This window comes from Hirundo rustica, chromosome 2 (assembly GCF_015227805.2).
Source record: "Hirundo rustica isolate bHirRus1 chromosome 2, bHirRus1.pri.v3, whole genome shotgun sequence".
NCBI lineage: Eukaryota > Metazoa > Chordata > Aves > Passeriformes > Hirundinidae > Hirundo > Hirundo rustica.
The window spans coordinates 31,831,095-31,853,222 of NC_053451.1; the positions used below are offsets into that span (position 1 = coordinate 31,831,095).

Genomic DNA, 22,128 nt, shown 5'->3' on the forward strand with positions numbered 1-22,128 from the left:
CAAACTCTCCCTTCCAGTTCCACCTGACCTCCTTTCTTCGCCACTTTTTTCATCAGACCAGCAACTGCCCCAGGAAAGGGCTGAAAACCGGAGGCTAAAATTCAGCTCATCAGCTGAAGACACAGGAGGTCGCCTCGTCCAGCCTCTTTTTTCTGCTGTAAGCCTTGGAAATTACCAGCCATTAACATTTCATCAGTCCAGGGATTTGGATGGCAGCTGGCGGAGGAGCTGTCTAAGAGCAACACAGGCTGTGCTGCGAGCCAGCCCTTCTGAGGGTGTTTTAGGTGCAGCTGCTGTGGTTAAGCCAAGTGCTGGTTGTGACTGTAAGGCCACGTAGCCTGACCAGCCCAATAATGTCACAGCTGGACTCCAGTCCTCTGGGTGCCTAGAGAGGCGTAAATCCACTGCAGACTGCGACAAGAAGGAAAACAGGCTGGAATGAGGTCTGGACACACAAGGAAGGAGGTCTTGTAAGGAAAGGAAACAAACAAGTAATTTTAAATACGGGGTTGGCATGCTGTTTTGTGGGCTCCTGTCTTTGAGAAATCCACAGACAGGTGTAAAACGAGGGTTAATGGAGCACTGGAAGGTCACAGGCACTGGGACGAGGGGAAGGAAGTAGGCAGCAGCCAGACCTGCAGGAAACAAAATGGAAGAAGTGACATACATGTGTCTGAGCAAGTAGTAGAAGTGGGGCTCTAATGCTCACTGCAGTCTCAGCTGAAATGAGTACTTCAGCTCATTTCTGAATGAGGACCTTTATGGAAAACATTTTTGGCTCTGCAATTTCATCCTGTTGGCTGGTTTAGGAGCTGAGTTCCTCACAGCATGTTTCCTGCTAGGATGCTGTGGAGCATTTAATTTCTTATTCCAGGAGTGGAAAATTAAAGATGAAGAGGAAAAGCCTGAGTACAGAAGGTTGTGTTGGGTTGTCTCCATCAAGTCCAGCTGACTTTATTTCACTGTAGAGCCAGTTCATCCACTTGCCTGTGGATGCTGTTCTTATGGACAGGGAGATGGCCAGAAGACACAACCAGTCACCAGACACCTAAGACCTCAACCACTTGTTCTTTGTTGGTTGTACAGGAGTGTGTGGCAGTGGGTTCTTCTTCTATATGTTTGAGCTAGAAAACTAAATTTAGGAGGAACTATTTTGCCATCTCTAAGTAATTTTAATGTTGCAAAGTATAAAAGCAGGACTGCTTTTTATGTCTTCCCAAGGGTTTTCATAGAAGTCTCTGCCTTTCCCTGCTTGATCACAGAAAATATTGAAAACATCCTTGGACCCAGATCACTCTCTTGCACAGGTTCAAGGCCAGAGCCAGAGCTTGTGCCAGCACAGATGGTGTTAGACATGTGAGGGGAATATAGGGGAAAAAAAAAAAAAAAAAAAAAAAAAAAAAGACAAGTAGAAAAGTGCGTTTCAAGAGTCATCAGCCCTCCAACTTTGAAGTGCCAGGGCATGTTTGCTGCAGTCATTTCTCAAGGTCCCCACAGAATTGCTGAGAGGAAGAAAGACGTATTTAGAAAAGCTGCCAGATGACAAGACCTGGGGATGTAGGGCACGGAGCAATCACACGGTGCTTTGCTTGCTCAAAGTGCACCTGCAGGGAGGAGAGCAGGGATGGGAGTGTGTCTTTGTGACAATGGGGGGGGAGCACAGGAAGGGATGGAGAGTCTGTAAAATGCATATAAATACATGAAAATCCATCTTGAGGCTGCTCTCTGAAAACGCCCCTCTTATTTCTACATGCACAGATATTTCTGTGTGAACATACAGCTCCATTTCAGCTGTGGGCTGTGAGCAGCACACCTTGGTGTGCCTCTGTGCTGTGTAGGTGTGAAACCCCGAGCTTCCCAAGGCCATGGGCATGCAGGACACCTCCCCTGGGACTGCCCTATCAAACCCTGGAGGTGAGTTTTTCTGGTGTGACATCCAGAGGCAAGCGAGCACTGGGGAGGATCTGGAGGAGAGGCAGAGCAATGCCATCCACAGAATCCTCTTGCCCCAACTATTTGCCCCAATGCAGAGCTGACCCAAGCAAGAATGTAGAGAAGAGGGCCCTAGATCAAGTGCAGGATGTGTCCAAAATGACAGACAGAACACTCTACACAGACAGAACCTCTTACAGCTGCCATTTCAGGCTCCTGGACCAAAACCCAGGCATGCTGACATCCTCCAGGTAATATTCCACACTTGGTGCTCCTCCTTATCCATCTTGTTTCTGGAATTTCCCTCCTTGCTGCTGCTGATGCTGCTGCTCATTTTTCCTGAGCCACCACCAGAGCATGAGGAGTATGAACAACACTCCTGAAATGGCCCAGAACTGTCACTGCTGCAAGGCAGTCCACCAAAAGTTCTTCATCAAAAGGCTTGTCAGGCAATGGAACCAGCTGGCCAGGGGAAGTGTCACCATCCCTGAAAGGATTCAAAAGATGTGAAGATGTGGCACTTGGGGACAGGGTTTAGTGGTGGACTGGGCAGTTAATGGTTGGACTCTATGGTCTTAGACGGCCTTTCCAGCCTAAAAGATACTGTGATTCTATGAGGAGCTCTGGTTGCATAAAACTCCTGGAGGATATGAGTCTCTTCTGGATGGAAAATAACAGCACAGTGATGAGTGAACAGATCCCTCTCATCTCCTGCTCTTGGAGGCAGAAATCCAGGCCATCTCGGGGTCTCACTGGTTTGCGGCGCCTCACTGGTAGTGTGGCTCTGCTGAACAAACCCGCTGTAATCATCTGCCCACTGACTCCTGCCTGAGAGACCCTGGGGTTAAAAAACAAAAAACAAAACAAAAAAACCAAAAAAACACAAAAAACAAAAAACCAAAAAACCCCCCCCCAAAACAAACAAACAAAAAAACCCCCCCAAACCCAAACCATTTTCTGAGCTTTGGGTTAGAAAACTCCACTGTTTCTTGAGAGAGACTTGAGAGAGACTTGGAGATGCTCAAGCAGACTGAATAATGCAACAGGTTGAAGTCCAAGCTCAGAGTTGTGTTTTGCCTTTGGTTCTATTTCATTTAATTCAGAGAGTGGGAGATGAGCTGGTTTTAAGCCCAAGCATGCTGTGCTGCTAACAGTAAGGATGTGATGCTTACCCTGTTCTTGTATTCCTTCCCATCCTTCTCTGAGTAAATCTTGACAAGGGTGCACTGGCTGGGCTTAGGAAGGCTTGTGGTTTTGCAAACTATGCTGGAGAAGAAGGAGGTGTTGAAAATTGTGGTTTATATAGTGGGTTAGTGGTTGGAGCAGTTTTTTAGACAGAACACAAGAAGTGCTTTAAAAAATGCTTTTAAAGCATCCAACTCACAATAATTAATGAGGTTCCCTTGCCTGGACTGTCGTTGCTTCAGCAGGCTGCATTCAAACCACCTTCTTTGCCCTGGAAAATGCTCTGCAAAGGATCACCACCTAAAAATGGCTGTTTCAAACCAGAACTGCCATGATTTGACAAAGGCTGATCTCAGTTGTTTCAAAGGGATGCATTAATGACCAGATAATTTTTTGAACCAAATCACTCTTCGCAGAGGAGTCTCTGTCCCTGATTTCAGCAGCAGCTCAACTTTTTTTGTATCTTGAACCTGTACCTTTGTGAAGGAGGGCCAAAGACATTGAGAGCACTGGATTGCAGCCCTGGACTTTGCCCAGGCTGGGGCTGCAGCAGTGCCCTGCCCACGCTGTCTCATCACTGCCTGGGCACACGCACCATCCCATAACACACACCTGCAGAGCTAAACAGTCCTGGAGGGACCCAGGCTCGGGTGAGCTATGTGGTATGTGATGTGATGTGTGATGTGCTGTGCCAGCCAGCCAGCGGCACAATTCTGGCCCTGAGAAGGGTCATGAGGCTGGAGTCCTGGAGGGATGACCCACCTTGAAGGCACATTGCTTGTGTTCTACCCGTTCATTTCTCCCAGATAAATATAATCACCATTTTTTGGTTTTAATACTTTTCAACTATATATGTGATGTGGTCAATGGCTGAGGCTTTAGTTGCTTTCCTGTGGGAATGCAGGACAATTTTTTTCCATGCTCCCACCTCAAAGCAAGGAGAATCTCCTTGTAGTGTCCTGAAAGATAAGCCAGAGTCCTCAGGCTACGGCCCCTATTAAAGACATGATGTGATAAGTCTGCTCTGGCCTATTGGACTGGCATGGCAGGGTGGCTCTCCCGAAAGCACTTGATTTACTACCCATAATATTTTGATTAAAATATTGGTCTTATCTGGATCAGCTGCATGAGGCAGAGACAAACCTGGTTGGCTGACAACTTGAAATGTTGCTGTTTCCTTGGCTACCCTCGGGGATTAGTCCTTGGTCCAGTGCATTTCAATACCATTATTGATGATTTAAGGCAGGGTCTTTTTGAAGATAAACTGCAGGTGGCAGAGGAGGTGAGTGACGGCGGGTACCGGGGGTGGCAGGTCACTGTCGCAGGGGGATCTGAATTCCCAGGCTAAGCACAGCTCAGGAAAAGGCACATGAGTAACAGCCTGATGCAAATTAAGGCATCTGGTTTGGAGAAAAGAGACCAGACCCGTGGGAAACCAGAGGCTCAGGGGAGGACGTCAGGATTTCTGTGTAATTATCTCAGTAGTCACTTTCTAGGGCAAAAAAGAGGGGCCAAAATCTTCCTTGGAGATAAAAATCTCTGATGAGCACAGGAGCAAGACCCTGCTTTGTGCACAAGGTAAGTGAAACTGTTCTGCTGAAGGGAAGGTGGCCAAGCATGCCGGAGGATAGAAAAACTAAAACTATCTCCCCCGTCACAGCCATCTACCTCCAGAGAAGAGGGATTCCACACAGAATTGGTCTTTATTCCAAAAGACCCAATTTCATCTGGTTTTGGAGAGCAGAACAATGCTCAGGCAGTAAAGCTGGATAGCAACTCCCTGCTCCTCCTCCTATGCTTCATCTTCCCCATGGACTGTCTCCATGGACCACACAAGAATACTTCCCCCAACACACATTTTCTGAACACATGTTTTTGGCCCCCGTTTTCTGAAGTTATCTGGATTTTTTTCATGAAACATCAGAGGAAGCTGACAGTGGGGCTGGACCAGGTGGTACCAAGAATCATGAGGGTTTCCCTGGGTCCTTGTGAAATGTGCTGCAGCAGCTTCTCTTCTTCCTCTACATGAATGAGGATCAGATGCACAGGTTTCTGCTGGACATAGCACTGAATCTAATGCTATCTTGAGTTGTTAAGCATTTTTTGCAGTTCAGAGTGTAGTTTCTCAGTTTACCTTTCCACGGGAATAGGGGCTCCTGCAGTGTCTCAGAGAGTCTCCGAATTCCAAGCATCACCTCCTGGTTTGGCAAAATGTTGTAGCATCTGCAATCCCATACACTATGTACAGGTGGGAAACGTACCTCTAGGTGAAAATTTGAGGAGTGGGGGGACAGTTTGGTCAACTCTTTTGTCAGGTCCATCTCCTATGTAAGGACCAAACAGCTGGGATGAAGAAATTCAACCCTTACACAGAAAAAAAAAAGAAAAAAAAAAAAAAAAGAAAAAAGAAAAAAAGGAAAATACTATTTAAACACAAAATATTCTTTTATTTGTCACTGAAGGCTACACATGGTCATTTTTGTCTGTTCGCTTTTTTTTTTTCTAGAAGGTATCTACATCTGCACTTATTTACAGCCTGGTTGTATTTACACAGTCAAGAATACAGTATTAGAAACACAAAGTATCGAGAAAAAAAATTTCTCAAAAAATTCGTTCCAGACTTCAGGAAAATTATTACACAGGGTAATGACAAGAGTCTTCAGTGCTGGGCTTACAGATGCAGCTTTGATACAAAGTCCTCTTCTTGGCTGGAGCTGCATTAGAAGTCCTCTCACAAAATATTTTTCTTTTTAATAGAAAAGTGTGATTCTTTGATTGGTTATTTCAATAATATCTGCAAACTGTCCAAACACTTTATTTTTCTTTTTAAAAAGTTTTATTGTTTGCTTGAACAGTTTCCATCTCTTAGGAAAAATTTTTATATATATATATGTGTATATATATATATATTTAGTTAATTTTCATTTGTGGTTTTCTGTGCACCCCAGAAAGCACCGACCTCTGGAATTGGAGTTAACAGCTGAGCTTGTAACACTTGGTTGGGAACACAAAGTTTTATGGCAATTAAAGGAGAGTACGAAAGAAACACAGAAGGTTTCCCTTGGGTGGGCTGGGTTGTTTCTGGTTGGAAGGGCAGGGGATGGAAAACTGCCACAGGAAATGGCTCCCAGGACGTGCAATGGCCCTTCATCCAGGAGCGAGAAGGGGGATCCTGGACAGGGCCCTCTGTGCCCCGTGGTGTCTGTTTGAATCTTACTCTACAGTCGCAAGTAATTTTATTTAAATATATTCAAGAGATGAAAAAAGTCCCAACCCAAAAACAAACTAACAAAAATTTTAAAAAAAGCAAACACAAGAAAGCTGTGGGTTTTTCTTTTATTTTTACAAAACTCATGAAAATTCTTTGGTATAACGGGGGACTATTTAGTGATCATAATAAAATGAGTGATTATAATAAAAAGAGGTACTGAAAAACTAGCTTGTCCTGTGGAGGACTGTAGCAACAGGAGCAAAAATGCCCCAGGCCATGCTCACCGTGGGATGGAAAATGCTGCTGGCCACATGGCAGCCAGTTTTACCCCAATAAAGCATCCCTGGCATGGAGGCACAGTGTTCATGTTCACCAGGTCTGGCAGTGCCACCAGGGCGAGGAGATAAAGTGAGTAAGATTTAATAGGCAAAGCAATCTCCCTAGCTTCATTATTAATGTTATAGGCAGTCATTTCTCCTCCCCTTTTAAAAAGCAGCCATAGGACTAACCATGATCCCTGGCCCTGGTTTCAATTACACCGAGATTGAATCAAAACAGACTGCTGTGCCATAAATACGAGGGGGGCCCTCTCTGTAAATCGTAAAATTGAATTCTAAAATTTCATGTTAAGAGCCTTGTCTTTGCATAATGGATTGCACTGCCATCCATCATGGTGACACTTACAAGTCACAGCTGAAAAAGTACTTTATTAGGGTTTTTTTTTTTTGAACAATTTTGATTTATTCTGGTTACACTGTCTGTATAATAGACCGAGCAGAATTTCATGCTGGTCCCTACGCTCAATAAAGCAACTACAGATATATTACAGAAATCCCTCACTGTTCCTAAGTTACGGCCAAATGGTGTCTCAGGGACTGCTCCCAGTCATCTGTGTCTTCTAAACCTGAATCAAGCACTGGGCTCTTAATGACCTTCATCTCATCATCTCTCTCCCGGCGTTGTTTAGTGTTGTTGGCCCATTTTCTCTGTGGCTCTGATCAATAGCTGTGATGACAAAGATATGATGAGCTGTATGATTCCCTCCGGTCACCACTGCTTAATGATTTTTCCAAGTGCCAATCTTCAGTTGAAAGGGAAAAAAATAAAATAAAGATCTCAGAGGAAACAAACGTGGCATTTCTCGTGATGCCTAATTAGTCTTGCTCCTCTCCCTCTGGGCTGAGTACACAGGGTGTTTTCCTACTGCAGAGTCCTCGTGGCACTGCTCATATTTGGGTGCCACACCAAGTAGGTCCCATCACTGTTGTCCCTTCAAATGGAGCATGTTTCAGTAACAGCTAAAGTTACTGAAGACCTGAGCTGTTGCTCCTTACTGCTCTCATTGAGAGATGCAGCCCCTGCTCCAGAGCACCGGATTTTCTCCTCTGAGACGTGAGATTTGGTCAGGATCCTTCTCACCAGGTCCCTTTGCACTGGAGACAAGACCAGAGTTGAAACTAAGTGAAGTTACAGCTTTGTATTTTGATGGGGAACTCCTTTTGGTGAGAACTGAGTCTTCCTTTTGGGAGTCAAGAAAAAAAGCGACTTCTCAGAATCAAACCTTAAAGCACGTGGGACTTAAAGCACACTGACATTTTCCCCAGAAGATGGTCTGCTATGCCTTTGAACAGGCCTTTGAAATAGCCTCTAGAGCAATTGTTGACATGCTGGAGGGAAGAAATGCCATCCAGACAGACCTTGACAAGCCTGAGTGGTGGGCATGTGTGAATCTCATGAAACTCAGCTCGGGCAATCCCAAGCACAAATACAGGCTGGGCAGAAAATGGATGGAGTTCAGACCTAGGGAGAAAAACTTGGGGTAGTTGTTAGGTGAGAAGCCCTACAGGACCCACTGGTGTGCACTCACAGCTCAGAAAGCCAAACGTGTCCTGGGCTGCATCACCAGCAGCGTGGGCAGCAGGGTGAGGGAGGAGATTCTGCCCCGCTGCTCTGCCCTAACCAGATCCTGCCTGGAGTGCTGCATCCAGCTCTGGGGCCCCCAACACAAGAAAGATGTTGAGCTGTTGGAGCAAGTCCAGACAGATGCTCAGAGGGCCGAAGCACCTCTGCTATGGAGACAGGCTGAGAGAGCTGGGAGTGTTCAGCCTAGATAAGATTCTGGGAAGCCCTTAGAGATCCTTCCAGTGCCTGAGGGGCTCCAAGAGAGCTGGAGAGGGACTTTGGACAAGGGCATGGAGTGACAGGATAAGGGGGAATGGCTTCAAACATAGAGAGCAGATTAGGTATTAGGAAGAAATTCTTTCCTGTGAAGGTGATGAGGCACTGGCACAGGTTGCCCAGAGAAGCTGTGCATGTTCCATCCTTGGAAGTCTTCAAGGTGAGGTTGGATGGGGCTTTGAGAACCATGGTCTAGAGAAAGGTGTCCCTGCCCATGGCAGGTGGTTGGAACTGGATGATGGCTAAGATCCTTTCCAACCCAAACGAGTCTCTCATCCTGGGACAGGGGGTTAGTGCTGTGGGATTTACACCCAGGACCTTCCAGTCCTATGGAAGCAATGAATTACTACACTCCTGCACACAAGCAAAGCGAAAAGGGTCAGGCAGCCAGAATGGTCCCATGAGCAGTCAAAAGGGACAACAAAAAAGCTGGGAAGGAACTACAGGGCCATCAGTAGAGTGGAAATTCTTGTGGATAGAGGAGTGCAGATTCTTGATGAGGGCACAACTCTGTGTTCACAGCCCATTCCATGGAAATGCCCTTGAGATCCTGTAGAAAAAATATTTTTCACTAATGCAGGGGTAAATTTAGGGCTTCAGGACTGAAAATACTGTTTTGCCATCTAGGTGAAGTGGAAAGCTTTCACAGAGGCTGAAGGTTCAGGAATGTAGTAACCATCTTTGGACAGGTTTGTCCCCAATATTAGATAGCACATCCCTTTCAAGTTTTTGTTTTGATAGAAAGGTGCAACATATACATATATATACTTTTACATATATATTTTTTCCCCTTTTTTGACACAATGTCCATAGTTCCCACACCAGCTGCAGGCCCAGCAGAAGACCCTCATAGACCTGGCAGGCAGAGAGGTGCAGTCACATACCAGTGCTGCTTGAGGATGCAGAGAAATGCAGCCGGAGGGTCTTGGCCATGGCACAGAACTCTGGGCTCCTGCCTCTGGGCATGCTGGACAAGCATGGTGGGACTGGGAGACTCTTGAAAAACAGGTGAACTCCTCAAAGTCATTAGCTCATGTAATAACCTGAAGAGTCTGCATAAGGCTGTAGAGGTGCCATCTCAGGCTGGCAGGGTTCCAGTACGAATATTTTACACTCAAATCCCTTTCCTTGGCTCCGTGGCAACATGGACCATTTGCTCTTGCACTGCTCCTCTTACCATTGTAACACATGGATGGGGATGGATACAGAAGCACCGCATCTCTTCAGAGCTGCTTGGAGTGGGGCAGTGTTAATGGGAGGCACATCGAGCTCTCTCTGCCCTGCAGGTCTTTACCAGGGGCTCATACCTTTTGATCCAGCTTCCTGCAGGTCTCTTTTTGTTCCATTCATGCTGTTTGAGACACTCACAGCCATCACAAGTTTCAGTTTTTAAGACGGATTTGTCCTTGGTGTGACTTGGAGAGGGGGAAGCAGGGAGCTGGACAGCACTGGCAAGAAGGTGCTGCTTCCTTCAAGTAGGTGGTTACTGCTGGTTTGGCTAACGCTGCCTGAGCTCCACCTGTGCATCCTCAGGACAACCCAGGCTTCCAAGCACTTCATACCAGCCATACAGGTGGCAATGCCATGGCCTTTTAACCATCCCTGGCAGGCAGCTGCCAAAGCCACAGCTCCCTTGCCAAAGCCTGGAGCAGGTCTGGCCAACACGTCTTCTCCCACTTGGCTCTGCCAGAACTGGATACCCTTTCCAGCTGCCTGTGGTTCACCCCTGCCAAAGTAATAAAGGTTGTGTGCTGCAAGGGGTTGTTCAGAGTACAGCGCTGGGACACGGCACCAGCACCATCACCCTTGCTGCAAGCAGGAGAGACGACCAGAAAATCAAACCCATACCGCTGGTCATGGCCACGCAGGCAGAGGTATGAGGGATTTGGAACTGGAGGAGGAACAGTCTGCTAGGGGAATTTCTATCCCACCACCTTCCTGCTGGCAGGCACCCAGGAACAGACAGACAAGGCAGACGGAGCTGGCAGCCGGCATCTACGGAGAAACCGTGAGAGTACCTGGGCTGCCAATGTTTCGCTGCTCGAGGACTGCATGGCCAACACACACCCCCACTGTATCTGGGGGTGAGATCCTGCAGAGGAGTGTCAGTCTCTGCTGGAGGATGGCAGTGGTGGTGGCATGGGTGCAGAAGAGCTGCCTCTGAGTACACAGGTGCTTTGTAGGACTCCAAGTAAGGTAACAGCCTTGGCATGGACTTGCATGTCTCAGGTTATGTCTCTGCAGAACTGGGAAAAGCCGAAGTGGATGGAATTAAAAAAAAAAAAAAATCAGGACTGAGCGGTTCCCCGAGAGACACAAGAGAGCTCTTAAGAGTCAGGACACGTGCAGGTATCAGTGTGGTAGAGACACCTGTCTGGGACCAGGGTTGGCCACCTCCAGCCAGAGCTCCATTGAGAGGTGGGGTAACAGTTCTGCCTGCAGGAACAGCACAGGACTGTTTTCGTCAGGGAAGAGGATGCTGAGCTCATCTCCTTGCTCCCTTGAATTTCAAGGACTCTTGCAAATACCAGCGTACAGAGGTTATGTGAATAAAAATTACATTAGCATGCCGAGCAACTTTGTCAGCAGTTTCTTATTAAAGCACTTGGTCCTCTCTGTAGTGGGCATTCCCATTCAACCTCCCCCTCATCACTGCTAACAGTCAACTGGGCTCTCCATTAAATTTGAGCTCATGTACGAAACAGTGAGAGGGTAGATTTCAATATTCTCCTTCTTGTCCCACCACGCACAAGCTGTTGCTACTTATTAAACATTTTAAAATCCCTGCTGCCAAAGTCCCCAGGAGACATTTATCTGCCGTAGTCATAAACGACTTGCCAGCATGCTACTCCAAACTGCATTTCCCAGCCAATAAATACAAGCTCCAGAATCAGGAAAAGCAGGGTTTGGCTCTAATTTTCAGTGGTATGTCACAGGGATACTATAACTACTTTTAAATTCAAATCAGCTTCCTAAAAATTAACTGGTTTTATCAGATACAGCACAGTGGACTGTTAAACACGTAGCCTCATGTACTGAAACACTATACATTTAATGAAGTTATGTCATTAGCAAATGTACAACATGGGTGCATTAAATCCAGCTATAGAACAGCTCTACGTATGAGAGGATTTATTTTAGCTTTTCTCAATAGAGCAGGAGTACCTTTTCTTGGCTTTTGCTAGGTTATTTAACTAAAACCAGGATTTGCGCACACACAAAACAACCCCAAAGAGTATCTACTCTCATAATGAAAAAAGACTGATTTTTATCTTTTTTTATTCCAGTTCAGGAAGGAAGAAAATTATCTTGCAAGGTAATATAATCAGCTCCCTTGCCTCTATAATCTACTTCTGCTCAGCAGGAGCCCCCAAGAAACACTTTATGTCCCAAGCGAAACGTGAAAACTACTTGTAAGGTCTCTTTTGAGGCACATGATTCGGACGGTCACTTTCAGAGTATCAGAATCAGCGTTGTCTTCCGTCTCCTTTCTTTCTGGGAAGAGCTCTCTGGTGCGCCATGGGCTCCCCCTGTTCCAGGTGGAAGGCTATGTCCCTGCCCCAAATCAGAAAGGGTTAGGATGACACAAGTTAGCACAGACACCCATTCCGCACTTACACCTAAGGACGTACGTTGACGACTCCCCACTTCAAATTCCTCACAAAGAGGGGGCAAAAGTAACAAAAGAACCCAAAAACAAAACCAAAAAACCCCAAACAAACAAACAAAAAAAGGACAAGAGACAGTAAATTTCACTGTGATCACACTACAGCAAAATATATCTTCTGTTCATTGCAAAAAAACGCGTGAAGACCAAATTAAAGAGGGAAAAAAGTATGTTGCATGAGTTACAGTGCAACCGTATTATTCCTTCTCTTCCTATTTTCCTCCCCCCCCACCTTGTTCAGTTTAGAAAAAGGATTGAGTACAACACAGTCAGGTAAGTGGCCACAAAAGAGTAGCTGTCTTTGGCAAGAAGTCACCGCATTGACCCGCTCTGTCACCTTCTGCCCATTTCGCTCTGTCTCATGAAGTGGATGTTGTTGGCGCTGTCTGAGAGTTCGGGGTACTGCTCCACTGAGATCACAAAATAGCCATCGTAGCCCTGTACCCGGCCCGTGTTTAGCACTTGCTGCTTCTCCCCTTCTGTCCATGAGCGAATACCCTCCTCCCCATCCCGCAGTCTCTGCTGTTCCCGGGACCAAGCTTGGGTGACAGCACGCTGTCGGGCCAGCTCCAGGACGCGTGCCTTCTCCTCGTCCAAGGTGGTCCCGTAGCGCGTGTTTAGACACAGTGCACCATACTGGAGCTGGATGTCCGTGTAGCGTCTAGTCCTCCCACTCAGCACTGTGTTGATCTGGGACACTGTCACATTCACACCATTCTCCAGGGTCCTCCGCCCGCCGCTGAGGCCCAGGATGGATAGGTCACCCTCTGACGGCCCCTGCTTAATGAAATAGTGTGTGTCCACCCCGTCGATGGTGAAGTGCAAGTTCTCCAGGTAGTGGGCGTTGTTCAGGATGGCCGCGATCCTCCGCCCGTCCTCGTTGGCCACGCTGATAATGTCAGTGGCCACACGCCCGTCCTTCATGGCAAACTTGACACCTTTGCCAAAGATGGAGCCTCCAGAAGCAAAGTTCTTGTTCTTCTTGACGTGCTGGCACCCAGCGATGTTGGAGCCGTAGATTTGTTCGAAGCGCTCCAAGGTGACAAAGGCCTTCAGCTGCTTCTGCACTTCACATTGGACCCCCAAAATGGACTGAGCAGGGAGAGAAAGAAGAGAACAACATATTAGAAAGAGAAACCTGATGACCCAAAGGCATTATTTGGATACTGGAGAGCAGGAGAACATACTGGAAACAAGTAATGAGGAGCTCCATTATTTTTTTTCCCCTTATCATGAACATTTTTTCAAAATTTTAATTCCTTTTCATGGAAGAGACCTGTTGCCCCCCCTAATGCTCATTTCTTCTGTAAACTGAACTGCGTTTAATCTCATAGATTGAAGGATGTAGAGGTAGAAAATGATTCTTTTGCCTCAGTTGTGTGGGGGTTGAGTTTGGACACATAATTAGGTTGTGTTTCAGTGCTCTTCTGCATATAAGAAACAATTTGTCTTGGCCATGCTGCTTTACCAAATGCTTTCAGATTTTCTGTGAAGTGTGGAAGTATTTGTAAAAGCTTCTTCTATTTTAACTCCATTTTGTAACTCCTTGTGCTGCCTTCAATGGCCCTGCATGACCCTCAAAGTGGCTATAACCTCTCCATAGTCCATTTCAGCCTGGCCAAAGCCGGTTGTTCAAAACTCAAGGAAGGCATTAAATCCAAAACTTATTTCCTGCAAACACTCTACAATTTGCCAGGTTCTCTGAGTTAAGGCCAGCCACACCTGATGTTCATGTTTTGGCTTATATTGAAGCAAAACTGATGAGAGCCAACAACCAGATCATTTGCAGTCCTATGCAATACAAAGTCACTTTTGCTGTTAGTGTATAATGGAGCAAGCACACAGCGAGTCAGCAGCTCATCATTACAGCAAAATGCTCTGGAAATGCTCCCATCAATTCATGGCAGTGCTGGCTTCTTACAGACTCCTGTTCACAAACAATTATCTGCTCAAATTTCACAAAAGCAAGAGGATTCTATGACAAAACTTTCCTAGCGCTGCCAATGGCTTCGTTCAATAATGTAATGACACCCAGGGTTAAAAATAGGCTACAAAGTTTGCTCCATTCCAATTATTTTGAGGAAATTTAAACCCATGAAGGATATTGCCTTAAACTGTCCATGAAATAGAGATTCACATCTTGGGTGCAAGAAGACAATATAGATGATGTGGGCATTTCAGTGTGGACCTCTCACACAAGACTTTTACCATGGTGAGTGAAGTGAAATAAACCCTCATTTCCATGGTGGCCATTTCCAGGGAAGAGCCATAAAGTATTTAAAAAAAAAAAAAAAAAAAAAAAAAAAAAAAAAAAAAAAAAAGGATTGTTCATTGTAGCTCATTGCAGCTCGCTCAAAAGTTATGCACAGTTTTGACTGATGAAAGAGCAAACTATAAGGGAATAGAGGAACACAATTTCAAGAGCACATTTTAGTTGTAGAACATTAAAATTCCCAGAAATTACTTTTGTTTGAAGTGCTGAGCAGGCTGGTGTACCTTCTCCTTTTCTCCTTTTGATTGACAGCATAGCAGGTGGAGCAGGAACCAGTTTCCTATGAAAAAGGAGTTCTTTCTGGTTTTCTCCATCCTGCCTGTGGGGCATCTCACACACCCCCTAGAGAGCAATATAATTAACAAACCGATAGGGAGCTGAGCCCAGCTTCTCTGCCAATTGCACAAGTGCTCTAATTTTGCAAAAAATGGACATAATTAATGTAGATGTCAGTGATGATGGACATGGAACAATTAGGCTTCTAGGCTCCATGAAACACTTAACTGTTCTAAACACGTGCACACTGCACAGAGTTGGTAATTAGCTATTTCCTCTTCAAAGAAGTTTAAATGGAGAGTTCTTCTCAGGTGTATCTCATAGGGGTTGACTCTAGGTGGTCCCTTTACCACTTTGTATGTCATGCTGCCCTTCCAGCTTGCCTCAGTAACATTTACCAGTGATGAGAAAAGGCCTCTCTCAGCACTCATAGCAAATCACTGCGCACTCAAGGATGTAAATCAGGTCTTCTGTGCTACATTGCTATGTCCTGTGATCACTTATGTATCACCATCTATATATACATCACCTTGTTTACCAGCAGGTGAGTGATAAAGAGTCTCCCTGGAATTAATTGCACCATCTACTGATTATCACCTTGGGGAAGGGGCTTGGGGAGGTCAGGCAGTACTGGGCATGGACAGATAATTCCTATCAGAAATTGCCCCTGTTCCCCTTCAATTTTGTCTTCATCACCTTATTCTTGATGAGCTGCTGTATGTTTTCAATTATGAGCAAATTATTAGGTAAAGATCCTCTACGAGGGCCTCCAAATTAGGTTTCCCCAACAAACCAGGGGATCTGGACACCACCACATACGAAAATTCACAGGCAGAGACCTACCTTCAGGTGTCTTAATCAAGAACAAAAGCACAACCAAAGGGTTTTCTATCGAGGACTGGTTACTTCTGGCTACTACACCTTTTTTTCACATACTGAAGTAGGAGTTGAGATGTGCAAAGCTGAAACGCTTAACATTCACCATCACTTAGAATCACAGACTGGTTTGAACTGGAAGGAACCTTAAAGATCATCTAGTTCCAAACCTTCTGCAACAGGCAGGGACACCTTCCGCTATACCAGGTTGCTCAGACTTAACTATTCGCCATCAACTACTTCTATAACTAAATGCATCTCTGTTACCTTGAAAACAAGCCCAGTTGACTTTGAAATGACTTTTTGAGTGCATTTCTTTGATAAAAGAGTGCATTTGGGAGCAGCATTCTGTTAAAAGGAAAAGCAAACACATCCAATAGAAAAAAAAACCCCAACCAAAAAATTCAAGCAAACCAGAGCACAGCCAGTGTGTATGCTGTGCTGTGAATATAAAGAGGGTGGAGGCAAACAGATTATACGTAGTTCAAAGAGGCAGTGTATCCTTGACTTTGAAATTACCATTTCTGTTTAACCTTAGAACTCATTTCAAAGAACTGGCAAGGAAAAGAAACGAAAATTTCCATCCAAAGCTGCAGTGGCATCTGCTATTCTCTAAAAATTGCTGCTGCTTTTAGCAACTGTAAACCAAGGCATCTGTAAACCAGTTTTACAGAAGAAAGAAGGGAATTCATTGCTATTTTATTTCAATATTTGTTGCTAGATGTGAGTGACAAATATGCTGGGTTTGTTTTTCCTCACAGTCTTTTTTAATCAGATGTCCTTAGGTGACATTTCACTTTATCTAGTAACAGCCCTTTGGAGAGAAGAGAACGACCTTCATCATTTGTTCTCAGCTGCACAAAGCTCAGGAGAGCAGCACATTACCGGGATCTCTGAATAGCCTCTTGCGTTTTGCCAGCACCTCTTGAGGATTTGAAATACCATCGCCAGATCCTATCATCTGTTGTTTTTAAATACTGCCTTCCAGTGTGAGACTGAAAACTTTAATTTCCCATCAAGGATCCAAGATGTGAAATATGTGAACATGTTTCCAAGTTTCTTTCTATCCTTGTGCCATTATAGACAGATAGGTGTTTCTCTTACCACCATATGGCTTACAACACAGAAAGCTACTTTTTCCAAAAGGTTTGGAAGTTACAATTTCTCTGATATATGATTCATTTTTAACTCCTTCCTATTTATCACAGAAAGGCTTGGTCTATAAGGGACCTAAAAGATGCTCTTCTTTTACCCCCTCCACCATGGCCAGGTGTGCCCCCCATTAGACCAGGCTGCCCAAAGCCCCATCCGACCTGGCCTTGAACAGTCCCAGGGATGGGGTATCCACATCTTGTCTGGGCAACCTATGCCAGTGCCTCACTGCTCTCTGGGTATAGAATTTCTTCCTAACATTTAATCTATACCTCTACTGTTTTAATTTAAAAATTGACTTATCCCTACTTGTCAGAGTAGAAAGTTGCTCTCCCTCTTTTTTATAAGCCCCCCTTCAATATACCCTGTAGCTCTCTGTTAACAAAGACATTGTCCAGCCATCAACCTCCTCCCTATATTCCATGTGGCTATCACCTGGAGGCAAGTCTCTTGGTGGATGTGCCCACCAGCATGGCTGCACTGCAGGCAGGTTGTCGAGAGGTGATGTGTGGGGTAGCAGAGGTGAGCCACGGGCCAGCAAGGCCAGTGCTCTGGATGCTGCCTGGCTGGGAATGACCCAAACAGGAGCACTAACTCAGGGGCTTAGAGGACAGGTCTCTCCTCCGCCCTGCCACTGTACACAAACGAAGAGGGATAACAAGGCTGAGTTTGTTTAGCAGATTTCAAGTGTGGAGAAGTAAGAGGATTTGCCTCCTCCTCTTGCTCATAATTTTTCAGATTTCTCATCTATCTTCATAAAGCCTCAAGAGCTCAGTGTCTTTGGGACTTCAACTCCTTTCCCTGCATTAGATCCTTTGAAAACTGACCACTACATTTGTAAAACATAACTGGGGGCTGATGGGCAGACGTGCAGACAGCATGACGGTCCAAGCCCAGGCCAAAGCACCTGTAATGCCAGGATGCTTTCCCTGAATGATGAACACTGGCAGAGCCAGTCCCTCAACAGATCGTCCTTGGAAGAAGCTCTGCCAGAAAGCACAGCCCTATAGGTCACTTCCTGGCTGAGCATCCCAGAGCAGCCCTTGCCTCCAAAATGCTGCTCCAGAGGGGATGCCAAAAACTACTTCTCCAGCAAAGCCTGTAACAGGCACTGCAGAAAACAGGACCCTTCCTGGAGACAGTGCCCACGGGATGGAGAGAAGGGTAGTTATAACAAGATGTAGATAATGATACAAGGGCTGACTCCAAAACACCCCTCCCTGAAAATAGAGTTGTTCTGGCTCCAGAACAATTACCTGACAGCTCAGCAAGACAAAAAGGAAGGGAAGAAAAAAAAAAAAAACAACCAAAAAAACCCCAACAAAAAAAACAGAAGAGAAATTGGATTCAGGTGCTGCAGTTCCACAATATGCCAGAGGTCACCCAGAGTCCCCCAGTGGCCAATAACACTGAACTTGTTCAACAAACAATTTAGTGACAGCCTCACAGGCGTGGGGAGGAGGGGGGGAAGTGCTGCACAATGGAGTATTGGATTTTAAATGTCACTTCAGAGCTTTAGGGGGTTAGTGCAAGGTTTATGACATGATGGCTGTTTTTGAGGTGGCGAATGCTCAAAGTCAGAATTATCCCTCCTGCCTCCCAGACCTGCAAGACAAGTACCAAAAATGTTTTGGAAGGAGATGCTACGGCCCTCTGGTTATGCACTCTGAAGAGAGATGAAGCAGCCATTTATGGATGTTAGTTGCTTTGCTGTTGTGCTCCTGTTAGTTGTTCCACTCTGCAGAAAGAACAGACTCAATCTGCTGGGCCACAGCTTTGATCAGCAAAGTCAGAGGAGTAGCTCAAATATATTTTTATCTATTACAAGGAGGTGTGTGACCCAGAGAAACTAGGGTTCAGAATTCATGGAGATGAGAAATTGTGGCACAGCATTCAGTGATCAGTCCTATTAACTGAAACTGTTTCCTGTGCTTCCATTTGCTTTGGTTTAATTTTGTCATTTCCTATGTGAAATTTTCAAAAGTTTCTGTTTTCTTCCACATGTTTCATCAATAAATACAGAGACAACCAGTGGAAGGAGGACTGGATTGTGTCTAGGAGCAGGTAGTGATGCCTGGAAGGGTTGGGAGTGAACAGAACTTTATGTGAAACATCAGTGCTGGATGCGTGGATAGGTGTAGGAGAAAATGGATCATATGTTCAGGTATCATATGTGAATGAATTTGGTATATGCAAATATGTGCCTACAATATGCTGGGTGTGACAGAAAGAAAGGGAATCCTGCTCTACAGCATTTAAGAGCCACTTGCTATCACAGCATGATCCTGCAACTGTAGACTGAAATAAAAATGCTCAAGTTTTGTTGCTGTCATAACACAGGGGAAGAATATGAAACAGCCTGCAATGGTTAAATTCCACTTTCAACATTTGAGCGCAAAGGGACTCATCTGGAAGCATGACAGCTTCCCTCAGTATAACTATATTGTCCCTTCATGACAGTATAATGCTCTTTTTCAACAAACAGGTCCCTGCCCAGCCCTCACTTCTGGCTTTAAAAACCTGTTAAGGACATAGAGACTTTCTTTTCTTCTTATTGCTCATTCAGGCAGATTCACCTAAATGGGTGGACAGAAGGGAGGTCTCTTCTTGGTTTTATTTCCAGCTCATCTGCCTGTATGAGCAAGGGTCAGTCTTTACTTCAACCTGCCACTCAAGTTACTTGGCTATTCAATAAGTCAAATAATGATACTATAATGCACACTACAAGATATATATATATATATATATATATATATATAGACACACCCACCCACCCACCATTATACACATAATGAACTAATGATAAAATAATAATATAATAACACTACCATTATTATTATTATTATTATTATTATTAATAATAATAATAATAATAATAATTTCTGTGGTTGTTCTGTGAAAGTTATTATCTACAGCACATAACAATACAGAGATGGTCTTCTGTGCAGTCTCTGAGTGAGCCTTTCCTGTTTGCATACTCCTGTATACCTTTGCCCAGGGAGACTGTGTTCCAGCAGAGAGAAGGAAAAATCCTGAAGTTTTTTCTCATTAGAGAAATAACTTCTATTAGCATTTCATTGTTTAATCCAAGGAAATAAGAAACAAAAAGGGATTCTCTGAGCTCCAAACCATGAATCGGTTACTGCACTGTTACAGTTTTCAAGCATTAACCCAGTCATGGTATCAAAAGGCAGAGTTTTTTTAGTTCCCCCTATATTATTAACTGACACTTCATATAAATTTTTTGTTGAAGTTGAAGCTGTTACATTTTAACTTGTTTTCAGCATGGCTATGTGGCTGAGCAGCAATGATGGACTGACTATTGACTACTATCAATCTACAGGAATCTGTACCTTTGAGTGATACTTTTTGTGGTTCAGGAAATGTGACTGCCTGGTTTAAGATGTGTACCTCAAGAATCTGCTGCAGGACATCAAGATTTCAGAGAAGCCACAGACAGAGAGGCTAGGAGGGCAGATGGAATCAATTTTCCATTGCCTACTGTTGTTGTTTTATTAGCAGAAAAGTGGGGAGCATGTCCTGACCTCCCGAAGTTGGTGCCTCACTGCTCTTGCAATGTTTGAACACAAAGCAACAGCCAGTGTGAGTTCAGACTAAAGAGGATTCAGACTAAACAGATGAAAGCCACCCCAGACTACAATCAGGCTATGAAATGAAAGAGAATTCTGAGAGGTAAATAACTTTTTCAAGGTCATACACTGATAAGCAGTACGGCTGGGGGTTAACCCAGGGCTCTCAAATCCTCACCCCATGTTCTAACCTTTAACAGTGCTGCCCCTGTCTTTCAGCTGATTAAGTTCCAACAGGAAGATGGGGAAATGATGTGGCTGCAAAAGCTTTTTTCTTGCCAATTTTATCACTGAATTTTGCACCAGCATCTACCAAAATGGCTTGGGAAACAAGACCATTTTCAAAAGCAGGACAGAGTTACATGGGATTAAACCTGGTCACATAAAATGAAAATTTAATATCATAAAAAAAATTCTTTCTGGAGAGACTCTCTGCAATGCAAAACAGTTTCCTATGGAAGTAGTGTGACTTCTTGTTTAAGACATTTTAAACCAGAATTAATAAGTTTCTAGAACAAAAAAAAACCCCCAAACTTTATAAACCTATTTTGTATCAAGATTGTCTTTTTTTTTAACTTAGAAAAATCCTGAGTGCAAAGGCCTTGAATTTAGCTTGTAATATGTGATAACGGGGCCTCTTGTGGGAGAAAGAAACAGTAACACACTACTTCACTGAGCAACCATCAGAAAATACCACAGGAAAAAGCAACATGGCAGCAGGGAACTTAATATGTGATTATTTGGTCAGATTTCAATACTGGAATGGGGTCAGCCTCACTCTTCATCTCACAACATGCTGGTAGAGCTTTTTCAACCAAAATTGCAAATGGATAGTTTCCTAATAAGGGCATGAGATACATATGGAGTTACATGGATCACCTTGCTATTGTCCCATTCTTGGGTTTTCATCTGTGTGTGGATTAGCTCATAGGACGGCTCCATTGCATCCATGTCTGGCTTGGGGTAGCCTGGGATGACATTGTGCAGCTGGAACCCAAAGGTGAGCAGCCAACTGTTGACATCTGGAAGGGAAGAAAAACATAAATAAGATTATCTGATCTCTCAAGCAGGAGTGCGCAGGAGAAGGCCCAGAAGAGGGCTCCACGGTGGCTGGCACTCCAGCAGTCTAGACAAAATGATGAGTATCCACTTTGTGTGAAGAGCAGAATTCTTAAAGGCCCTAGAAAGAGCTGTGTGCCAAAATCTGGCCTTTCCACCTCCAGCAAGAGCCAAATTCTGCACTATCCCAGCTCTGAAACAGAAACGTTGGCAGTGAGCAAATGGCCGAAATCAAAGCCAATTTCATGTCTGCCCTTCATCAAGCAGAAGCCAAGCACTCTTTGAAGGTGTGCAGAAGTGCAGCAACAGCAACACACTTGAAGGCTGAGGTGCTCCAGCCAATTGGGAAGTATTATCCAGTCCTACACTCAGCTTGGAACACCTCAGCCCCAATCCTTTTCTCCCTGAGGACTCTCAAAGGGCCTGCAGCTGAAGACTAAATTTAGAGCTATGTGCCAGAACACCAGCACATCCAGGATGGACAGCTCAGGCATTTAGCAGGTGCTCATGGAAGAGGCTTTGGACATATCCACTGCTTTTTCCATGGATTTCCATCTTAGTCCAGAGTTTCCAGGCATCTTTCATAGGAAGTTGTAGTTCAAGTATTAAACCAGTGTAAAGTCACATCATCTTTTATAGTGATATTTATAGTCAGCCTTCCTACTACCTGCAAGGTACATTATAGTGAAAATAAGTGTGCAGGCATGAGACAGATATTTTGCTTTTTACA

The 22,128-nt window shown here is 44.7% G+C and overlaps 1 protein-coding gene across 9 annotated transcripts in view; it reads right to left on the reverse strand.

Annotated features, from left to right (window-relative positions):
* Window positions 1-11,539: 11,539 nt before the first annotated feature.
* Window positions 11,540-22,128, reverse strand: part of TENM4 (teneurin transmembrane protein 4) — a 585,909-nt gene continuing 575,320 nt past the window's right edge. For all 9 annotated transcript variants that reach the window (XM_058419235.1, XM_040055308.2, XM_058419240.1 and 6 more), the window contains 2 exons: window positions 21,219-21,361; window positions 11,540-13,265 (listed from right to left, as the gene is read on the reverse strand). In XM_058419235.1, the coding sequence (XP_058275218.1) occupies window positions 12,507-13,265; window positions 21,219-21,361 (902 nt within the window). In that variant the 3' untranslated portion in view covers window positions 11,540-12,506. The remainder of the gene's footprint in view (window positions 13,266-21,218; window positions 21,362-22,128) is intronic.